General features: G+C 34.7%; 1 protein-coding gene across 1 annotated transcript; it reads right to left on the reverse strand.

Annotated features, from left to right (window-relative positions):
- Positions 1-2,239: 2,239 nt before the first annotated feature.
- On the reverse strand, positions 2,240-11,159 carry LOC105334896 (UDP-galactose translocator). Its single transcript, XM_011438503.4, has 3 exons — positions 10,965-11,159; positions 7,212-7,546; positions 2,240-3,764 (listed from the first exon to the last, which is right to left on the reverse strand). Exons 1-3 carry the CDS (start codon positions 11,017-11,019, stop codon positions 3,117-3,119), a joined length of 1,038 nt encoding a protein of 345 aa, XP_011436805.2. The 5' UTR covers positions 11,020-11,159; the 3' UTR covers positions 2,240-3,116.
- Positions 11,160-11,352: the final 193 nt, after the last annotated feature.

Here is an 11,352-nt window from a genome sequence, read left to right on the forward strand (position 1 = left end):
AAAATTATGAGAAGCACATCTTGCTTATTTTAAAATCTCGCTTTTATTTTTCAGATAGATATAAACTAAATGAAACTATAATAAAAATTTGGCATTCGCCATTTTATATTCCAGCAACTTAATGAAAAACTGTAGAATTGCGGAATTAAGTACATGTACTCGCGTAAAATGAGGAATCTACAGTAGTACTTGTACAGGATAGTTAAATCAACTTTACTGTCAATATGCAGTAGTTAGTGTGTTAAAGTAAAAATGTCAATTTACGCCAATCGAACATTAATCAAAAGAGCTTTGATGTGATTGAAGTAGTGATTTACATAAATTATTTCACCACATCTCAAAGTTTTGTTAACAAGTGCAGCCAGTTGTTCCCCACATGAATTTTAGTTCAGATTTTCATTTGTCAGATATTTCCTTGTTTCAATTCTACAACACGTGCAGTGGACTGCTATACCTACATTTACCAGTTTGATGGTACTTTTTACATAGTTTCTAATTTAGGAAGTTTTTGCATTATCTGAGAACTAAATCATCAAAATTTGAACTTAATTGGAATTTTTTCTTTTTAAAATTTTTGACATAACACATGTTAAAGATATTTTTGGTAAAAATTGGAAAGTTTTTGATAATAAAAAAATGAAAACCTTTTCAAAAAAAAAAACAAACAAAAAACTCATGGCTAGCTACATGTAATACACCAGCTCTTATTTAAATGTCCACATGCGGAGTTATCAGGCCAAAAGGCAGATTCAATACAATATTTGATTTAATTGAGAAAATTTCAATCTAACTGTGTTCAATCATTATTATTTTCAAAATATTTAGTTTTTCTGTTCAAAATATAATTCATATCTATCTATATATACAAGTATTGAACCTCTTGAGCACTCTAAACCATTAGATCTAAATGTGGCTACAGCAGTGGTAACAATTTGTAGTGCACATGTTCATCTCTGCACCTGTCAATCTGTCATAAACACAGTTCTACATCTATACCCTCAGAACACAGTTTTTCATCTACTGGGTATATAGTTATACCCTACTGTACACATTTACTTCAAATACTTCTTTGAATCACAAAAAGAGACACGGTTATACCGTACAAGTATATGAACTACATCTGATGTTGACCAAATAAGTTAATTCTTCACACTCCCACACTCACCTAGTTTTACTAGCATGATGCAAATACACTTACAAATTTCAAACTCTTGAACACAAAGTAGATAAGCATTAAAATGTTTAAACTATTGATTACACAGAAGTTGTCTATCAATACATATAATGTTCTGTAAAATTTCCTCTAAAAATATTAGAAAAACCAATGAAACAGGCACATCATCATACAAAACGTGATTAACTGGACTAGTGTACATTCTCCCTCTCGTTGATTGTACGTCTGCATAAACAGTCTATATGATGGGGCGATAAAGCTGGTGCGATATGAAACAACTGGTGACATAATACGACGATATAATACTGCTGTCAAAATATAAATAAAAAATAAAATAACCTGTCCATCCCTCAGATTTCAAAGTATGAATTTTAATGAATATATAGCTCAATATTTTAAGTAAATTAAAGACCAGAGAAGTCATTATATATAGAGTAAAAAAAAGTACAAAGAGTGTAAGACTTTGCTGAGGGATGAACTTCATAAAATATAAGTATGAGACCTAAACTTAAAGCAATTTGAACTATCTACATGTATTAGAAATCACAGTTGTGTCCCACAGGCAGATCTCATCCACAAAAATGCAGTTTTGCAACTAACGTTATCACAAAAATAAGAACCAGTTTACAAGAAACAGTACTTTGTACAATTATCTGCTAATGATCATCACAGTCCCATTATCTTGATCCCTCTTATTTACAACATGCCATCGATAACATCAACAAGACAAAAACATACTGTATGGATAGTGCTTACTATACCTCAAGGAAAAAATAACACCATAATGAAAAAAAATCCCACAGGATAATAAAACATATCTTAATTAGCATTAATAAGAATAAAAACCATGTTCTAAGTAGATTACCAAAAAACTACAATGAGTCACCTATAAATATTGTTTGCTTGCCCTCCCCCTTTCAGTGTTTGAACTTGTAATAAGTCAATATGTAGATCGAGAATACACTTTTAATTATTTAATTTGTGAAAATCTTTGATAATCTGGTTTGGCCAATGAATGTTTAAAATTTTAAAATACCGGTAGTACAATGCACCATGGTGAATTTATTACATATATTTTGAGTCGGACCATATTTCAACACTTTGATGGAAGAAGGCAAACAATCATTCTTTTTATCAAAAAGGTATTCATAGCATTACTTTTCTTCAAACCCTTAAAGATGCTTATTAACAATACATTGTGTATTACTTTATATAACCAAAGATTGCTCAAGTGTGAATACTTCGGATTAGCAATCACTCACACAGTTCACATAGAGCCCTGTAAGTCACTCTGTATGGTGGTCTGTAACATAGTCAAATTTAATGCCCAAGTTACAACACAGGATGCATGTCAAATGAATTTACTGTCATAATTCTATAAGTCCTCAATAGGATGTACACTGAGAGTTGGATCAAATTTCAATACTTATGCTTTCCCCCCCCCCCCCCAAAAAAAATCCTAGAATAAATACTGGGTTTAATGAATTAAAGAAACTAATATTTGCCTTCCTGGGAAAAAAAAGCAACAACTTATGAAACAATTTAAAAAATAATGTAAATCAGATAAAATACAATGGAATGCTTATTGCAGGGAAAAGGAATCAAGTTTGTTGATATGTGTATATAATTTATAAGAACGATCATGCTAGTAATCACTAACAACTTCTTTTTGTGCTAATTGTCTTTTTGTGCTAATTGTCATTGTCAATTCGCCTGTTGTTGGCTATAAAGAAACACAATTTTGCATTGTGTTCGTAAGATTGCATAACATTTCGTTAAAATAACAAATTATATAGTTATATACAAGAACAAGATAAAATTGGTTTTCATAACATCATACAAAAAATAGGACACAAACTTGGTTTTCAAATAACAATAAGAAACACATGTGTGAACAAACTCTGTATCATAAGCAGATCTAAATGTTAAAAACTGGACAACATCAAACCTTTTGGTTTACAGTTAAAGTAGCAATGGGTTTCATAGGGACATATTTGCTGTACATGAAAACGGATATAATGACCAATGTTGCACCAACGAAGAACTGTAGGGACAAGTGAAAGTCAAAAAAGTAAATAGCTGCTATACAAGATATGATAATTGCACCAGATGTAGCAAAACCCTTGAGGATATTGTCTGCATACTTGACCACCACAGCCACGACCAGACCCCCAAACGACTGCAGACAGATGACGGTCCACACTACGTAGTCATAGCCGAAAAAGAAGCCTTTCTCCGTGACTTTCGGCCCGTCGTTGATTTCCATGGTGATTAAGCCGATCACAGATCCTATGATTCCCAGCTGGACGTTTCGCAGCCAGATACTCTGATTGGTTCCTTTCAGGATTTTCTCAAAGTAGACTCCAGCGAATCCAGAGAGGCAGCACTGGACCAGGACAGCTACCAGTCCCAGCAGGGGGCGCTGCTCCACGGCGACCTTGCTTTGGGAGGAGTTGGAGGGCTGGACCTGGACCAGGGCCACCCCACAGAACAGGATGAAGAGGGCCAGCCACTGGAGGCGACTCAGGGGCTTACCCAGCATTAGCACCGAGAACAGCGCCGTCGTCAGGATCTTCAACTGGTATGTCACCTATAAAAGAAAAATCGTTTAACTACCGGTAAATCTGATATGTCACCTGACAAAAAAAAATAGAAAATCATTCTACTTGATCTGATAGGTAACAAAAAGACTAAAATAAAACTTAAGACATTCATTATTTTCTCCCCTATTTCATACGAAATTTGATTGTGTTCATACAGCTTAAATGACAAAATTAAATGCTCTTAGGGAAATAAATCCTTTTATCCCGGTCAGTCATTATTATTCATGATGCAACAATTTATTACCAGGGATACATAGTTTTACTTAGCAATAAATATAGGGTATAATGCGATACAACTAACTTAATAATGTGCATATCAGCGAGGCTTCAGCATTTGGCCCTCTGGCTGATCTTAAAGGTGTCTCAGGCGATACAGGGTGTAATATGAAAAAGGGTACGTATTATTCTTTATATATCATACAGCATGAAAGGTCAAACTTTTAAAAATCTGAACTATCCTGGTTACAAATATATTAGTATTTCTAAAAATACTTAAAAATTGATCAGGACTATCAAGCTGAGGATCTCATTACAAGTCAAATTAAACTCTCTGACCTAATGTGTCACTTGAGGAATAAAATAAAACTTAAGAGATTTATTGATGGGCCACAAAGAATAAGATTATATTATGCACATATAAATTTATTCGGTATATACTGATATAAAGGATATTCACAGCCACTTTAAAGTATTTCCCCTATTTTTATTTCAGTCTAAACCAATTTTTCTACCAGGTATACTGCTTTTAAAAGTATTATTAAACAGTGTTCCAATTATTATAGCTTTAAAAGCATGTTTAATGAATGTTTCTATAGAAAGAAATTTTTGTGATTTTTCATCAAGCTACGTAAGTTAGAAGCTTTCTGCAAAGTTTGCTGCAGTTTAAAGGGACTTGGACACGATTTTAAATCAACATTTTCTTATTCTTTTTTTAATGTATAAAATGGTTGATTTGCTCATTTTGAGTGATTGGCCAAAATTTGATTGTCAAGTTATAAGAGAGATACAGAGGTAAGAAATCATTGTTATGTAAATAAAGCTTGAGTCTTATAATTGTTTACAAATAATATAAAGTATGGAATTACCATTTCTTTTACCAAATGACTCGTGACAAACAAGGTAAACTGATTCAATGTGTTAAAACACGTTTAAAAGTATTGAATATAATTTCCAATTAATTTTTTTTACATACAGACCCATTTTGTAAATGCCTCAGTTTGAAATATTATGAATAACTGATCATGTGATGTTGCAAACCTGTTCAGTATTAAAACAAGAAGTTAACGCAAAAGCGTGGTCCATATGCTGGTAGCAGACTATCGCATTCGTAGACAAGATATAAAGATATACACTCATGTGAATTGTTTATAACTATGCATATGAAAATATGCATTTCTCTTTATATAAAATGGCCATAGTATTCAATTATTGCCAATGAATAACATGGTATTCGTCACACTGACCAAGTCTGGGTCAGGTTTCTCAGATAGCAAAAAACAGCGTTTAAAATGGCATGCAATGTATATATATACAGCTTTAAGTGAAAATGTTAAAATGTTTTCATTGATTTTTTTTTCTTGGTACATGTACCTATAATTTTGTGATTTAATGAAACTTTTTTGTAGCTAAATTGAGAGCATGGACTGATGTTAGACTTCAGAATAGATTCAGAAACCTTTCATATGCTGAAGAATTCACTGGTCTTTCTATGTAACATACTGATCAACAATAAAAATTATTCAAATTTTTTGCGCACAGACTAGTTAGGTCTTGATAGCTGTTGACCTAACAAGCGAGATGAGAAATCCTTGGGTCATGAAGGCCTTAAACACAATCTTTTTGTTAATAACTTACCAGTAATATGGGGTTGCAGGTACATATGTACCTTCAAAATGGTAGAGCATCATGTTAATCAAAAGATTTTTTTAAAAATTCCACTTGAAATGACAATTAGTCAATTACCGGTAAATTTGATGGAGATTTTATCCAGATAATGGGTTTTAATATTTCAAATCTGGGATAGATCTTATCATATTTTTTCTCCTAGATAGTACAACTAAATTCAGGGACATATCCTATTCTCCTTGGTATTTAGCGTACATCCTGGTTACAAGAGGCAGGATCACAATGTAGATTACATAAACCCTGTTCACCCTTAATACTTCTATCCTCACAAACAGATGTCAACCCTGCCTGCTGGTTGTCTAAATCAACTGCTGACTTTTTTTGCTTTCTGACTACAGAGCATTGCTTAGTTCCCAGATACCTTTATACTTAGGTAACCATTAAGACCCCTTTGCCTTTTGTTTCATATATTATGTATTACATGTAGTGTAGGTTATCAGAATTCAAAAGGAATGACTGGTAATCTTAAAGTTTTCTCTAGATAACATATATGTATCTTATGGGGGGGGGGGGGTGAGCCAGATTGTTCAGTGCATTCATTACCTAACATGGCATGATACATAACTGCAAGGCTTAGATGTAGAAATCAAAGCAGTAGAGATTTCTTGGATAGTAGTTTGGTGTTACTTTTAAAAAGAAAGGGGTATGGTACTATGGTAGGCTTCAAACCCATGGACACACATACCTATAAACTTTACAACACTCTATAAATCTTAGTTTAGTGTATGCTAACAGCATGATCAATGGAGCACAGTCTTTACTATTAGAACATATCCCAAGGGACCTTATAACTATTCGGTGTAGCACATGTTTATATCTGCTACCGGTAACTGCCCAGGAGTATAATTTTTTTTTTTTAGTTGAGATGATCGAAGCTGAAAATGAACATAATTATGTTGATGCATGATAACCATTGCAAACTTGGAACTACATGTTGTATATTTCATTGCCATCATTTATAAGAGTGACACGAGTTAAAGTAAAAGTTCAGTTTTCGTTAAGATAAATATCTTAATGACAATTTTTTGTATTTAATTATCTGGCCTTAATTTCCTGCTGTGTGGTTGGTTTTTTTATGTCAAAAAAGTGCACATTGAATTATAAATTACAGAGTCCGCTTAAACTAAAGTACAGATCTCCATTTAGTAGAAAGCACCGCCTGTGTCTGAATACTATTAGCAAACGATTTACTTACGATATAATTTTTGACAATTGGGAGCATTGTACAGATCAGAATTCCATGAATGACAAATTACTTATGCCTGCTATCTACATTTTCATTTCCTGTGTTTTATGTTCTCAACTACTGTTACAATCATTTTATTTTGAATATCAAATTCAAAACAGGATAGATTTTTAATCTGTCACTTGTAAAACTAATTCATTATTCCCAAATTTAACAATATGATCATATAATGACCACAGCTGTAATGAAAACACTCGACTTCAAAAGAATACTTCTTACTTAAGAATTGGAAAGACATATTCTATTAAAAAAGGTAGTATGCAGTATTCTAATCAACTGATACCTGAAAAACTGCAGCATCCAGATTTGAGACAGCGACAAAGAGAAGGTTATTTTGCACAGTGTATATGATGGACGGAACCGAAATCTTCAGGCAGTCCATAGGCTGCTGTATAATGTTCTCGTTGAGATGTGACAGAAACGCTCTAACACTCCCCTCCTTGTAGAAGATGATGATGAAGCAGGCTAGGAACTTGAGGACTTCGGACATGATGACGGCGGTGGTGGACATGAACATGTCGCCAGGACGAGTGCGGACATAACGCATCATCAGGATAAAGACCGCGTTCTGAAGCATCAAAGTTACCAGACTGAAGTACTTTAGATGTGTAGCCGTTTCTGAAAGAAAACAATACAATCTGAGTACCATTTCAGGGGTTTAAATTAACTTGAACTTTTTGCTAGCCATGTGGGCTACTAAACTTCGTCATTCCAGGGACCCACATCAAAATTTAGTTGCCCACACTTTTAATGCCATTGTACATATATAATCATTCATATTGAATTTCGATTTTTGTTAAAATTTTCAAACACTTCATTTTCTAAAATTCATAACTCAAGTCTTCTGAATCAACCTCAAGTCTTGTTGTTCCTTTACATCTGTATTGGTTGATCCATCTCCTATTACAAATAAAAACCTTTTCTTTTGGCTGGCTGATACAACCATTGCCATAAATCAAAATATTATAACAATGCCAAAATCAGTTAGATATTTTGAAAGTAATGTTCCTTGATACACTATGAAACGCTTGACTGATGAAGACCTTCCTAGTCTTGATCATCAAGACGTTTAGGCTTCACAGTGAAGATAGGTCAAGATAAGTGTCTGAGTAATCAACTAAATGAAAATACGACATTCGGACAAATTTGGAAAAAAGATGTGTTGGCAATCAGGAATTGTTTAATCGCCATGTGGACCCCTGGAATTGCATTTTCAAATCGCCCACACGAAAACTTAGTCGCAAGTGGCTAGTGGGTGACTGTTAATTTCAACCCTGCATTTATAAAAATATGTCATACTGTGGTTTCCTCATCCTTAATGTAACACCAATTTTTGAGGATTTCATTGATGAGCAGACCCAGGATCGGAAATAAAATCTTTCTTAAAGTATAAAACATGATAACAATAAATCTGATTTAGTGATTTCTCATGAATCAATGTTCATGATACACTCAACAATACAAAAGCCAATTTCCACAGTATATAAAAACATGCATTCTTGAACATTTGGTCTGTTGGATGCTTTTCTCATTGAAGAAAGAAGTTATAAAGAAGAATAAATCAACAAAGAGTGACAAAATCTATGAGGAGCAACTGAAGATATTGTTTATCCAGCTAAGGACATAAGTTTTAAATCAATCAGTAACAGCCACGCAATCTTTGAACAAAACCAACAGATATTACTTCAATCTGTAAGAGGAGAGAATGAGTCAGTGGCTGGACCAGAATTCCTGTATTCCTATATTGTAGTTTGGATCTCTAGCACTGAGCTTTCAAGGCCATCATTAATGGTCCATACTGCCACAACTTTTTCATTCATCCCTTCTTTATGGTGTTCCGATGGGGCCACTTCGACCTTCACACTTTCACCTTTAGGTCGAGGTGCGAAGTTGCGAAGGCAAAAGTTCAAAGGCGAAGGAGTGAGAGTGCAAAGGCGAAGCGCGAAGATGAAAGTGAGAAGTTGCGAAGGGAAAGAAGAGATACTACTATCCCTCCTTTGCCATCGCAACTTCGCACTCTCGCCTTCGCATTTTCGTGCTCTCGCCTTCACCTTTTTATAATTGTGGAGCTCTCTATCGTTTAAAGACAATTTTAGCTGTATAAAAAGAACATCTGAGGCAGACGATGAAATTTTTAGAATTTATTTTTAACAGCCTGTGCAGATCCATAACTTTTTCTGGGGGGGGGGGGGGGGGGGGGGGGGGGGCGTCCGAGACATATTTTGGAGATTTTATTATATATAATTAATAAAATTAAATTTTCCGGGGGGGATGGGATCCGGACCCTCTCTTCCCCTTTACTGCATGTGTGAAGTTGTTAATATTGAATTTTCCGGGGGGGCGGGGCTCTTCCCCCTCTAGATCCATACATGAGGAAGGAGTGTCGCATTATGAAATTAGAATGTTACTGTGTTTGATCCACTGTAAACAGACAGCTGGTAAGTGACAGGAGTCTGGAAGTGCATATGTATACATTATGGCGGACATTCCATTTTATGTGGAGTACATAATGATTAGGCATAGCCAGCACTGGTAAACATATATGTCACATATACACATTAAAATATTTATAAACATTCATAGTAAGCACAATGGCCTAGCGCATGCGTACCAATAATATCATGGATTAATCGGAAAACCTTGGCGAGTACGGTGCCTGCATCAAATTCTATGTAATCGACCGAGACTTTCTGAATGCTATCAAAAAAGGCGAAGGCGAAAGTGCGAAGGCGAGAGTGCGAAGTTGCTCCTTCGCCATCGCATCTTTGCACTTTCGCTCCTTCGCCCTCGCACTTTCACCTTCGCAACTTCGCACTCTCGCATCTTCAACCTAAAGGCGAAAGTGCGAAGGTCGAAGTGGCCCCATCAGAACACCATACTTCTTACTTAAAAGTTCTTCAACTCAGAAGAAAACACAACCCAGCATCTATACTCCAGCATTATAATTCTAATGCTAGGGCTATAAAAGACGAACTTTGTATATGTTGATGGATTAAATCTAGTCTCTACATGATTCCTCTGTTTCTTCAGATAGCAATGCATAGGATGCTATTCAATTTAAAGTAGTCAAAAGCATGGGTTAAAATAATGATTTCTTTACATTTTTTAGACTCTAGGGAAGTAACTTTCAAGTAAGATAACGAAATTAATTCAGAAAAAGTATAATTATTTTGGACTGTTTTGTGCCAGTTTAGCTTCTGATTCGAAATAATCGAAAGTGACCCGCATTATACACTAAAGCAGTGATGTCATAAGAACCCCTGTCGAAGTCAAAACTTCAAAGACAGAAATATTTTGTGACAAAGACCTGTTTTCTAATATATTAATCTCCTTTCTGATGATACCAAACAACCAACTGTAAACATGCATTTCAAATATTTTTCAACCAAGTTGTAAAAAGTGAAATGGAATACCCCAAAATGACTAGTGCTATGCTCCTACTAGCACAAGACAGAGCATTTGGCTCACTCAATGTAGTATTTAAACCTTTCTGGTAGAGCATTGGTTTTTTTTAAATAAAGTTTGAGCCTATTAGTGGACATTCCTCTTATCATATTGGCGCCCAACAAAATATTGACCTACTTGGAGTCAAATGGAGAGTCTTGTGTAAGATTTTCAAGGGAGAGATATATTTTTTAAAAAGTCAGAAGAGTGAGATAGTGTTTATATGTATCATAGGCCGAGTATTGCTCGGTAGAGCATTTGTTTTTCAAATTAAAAGGACTTAGATTCGACCCTACTTATCAATTATATTCAATTTCATAAACAAATAGGCCTACATCAATTTTAAATACAAATACATTGGTAAATTACTAATTGGAGCTATAATGCCCGTGGATATTGGCCTGTGTAGCCGAGTGGTAGAGCTCTTGACCAGAGTTACAGGGATCTGGATTCTCGGGAATAGCTCATCCCTACTTTCCTACTACAACACATTTATGCAGTTTCGGGGAAGGAAATTCGGAAATCAACATGAATACAATAGGCCTAGTGGACATAATCGAAAATTATACAGTATAGATATTTCTCACAATACCTGTAGTTTGGGTATCGACATGTCCGTTTGTTTTTCGTTCTGTCTGTCCCGACATGTTGAATAAGTTTCATCAGAGCCACGAAACTAAACTCCTATAAATATGACACCGAGTCGCCACCCTGTCAACTCATGTAAACGCAATCAACGATGCGTTCGACTCTCTGTAGTCAGTTTTCCTTGAATCGACAAGTCATGTTTACATAACGACCTGTTGTATGATGATATAGCTACAAAAATCTGAAGGTAATTATACAGGTAAACTTGAATTATGTTCATCTCAGTGAATATATAACAAATGAAATGATATTGGACCTTTAAACACTTTGGCTTGAATATTTCTCTATTTCTTTATACAGATATGTGTCAATCTCTTTATCATGACTTTCAG

Source organism: Magallana gigas, chromosome 4 (assembly GCF_963853765.1).
Source record: "Magallana gigas chromosome 4, xbMagGiga1.1, whole genome shotgun sequence".
NCBI lineage: Eukaryota > Metazoa > Mollusca > Bivalvia > Ostreida > Ostreidae > Magallana > Magallana gigas.

Coding starts and splice junctions, on each gene's coding strand:
- LOC105334896 (XM_011438503.4), bottom strand. CDS start 11,019: ATGTCGGGACAGACAGAACGAAAAACAAACGGACATGTCGATACCCAA. Junction 7,547..10,964: donor TGTCGATACCCAAACTACAG/GTATTGTGAGAA, acceptor GTTTTCTTTCAG/AAACGGCTACACATCTAAAG. Junction 3,765..7,211: donor TGGATGCTGCAGTTTTTCAG/GTATCAGTTGAT, acceptor TTTCTTTTATAG/GTGACATACCAGTTGAAGAT.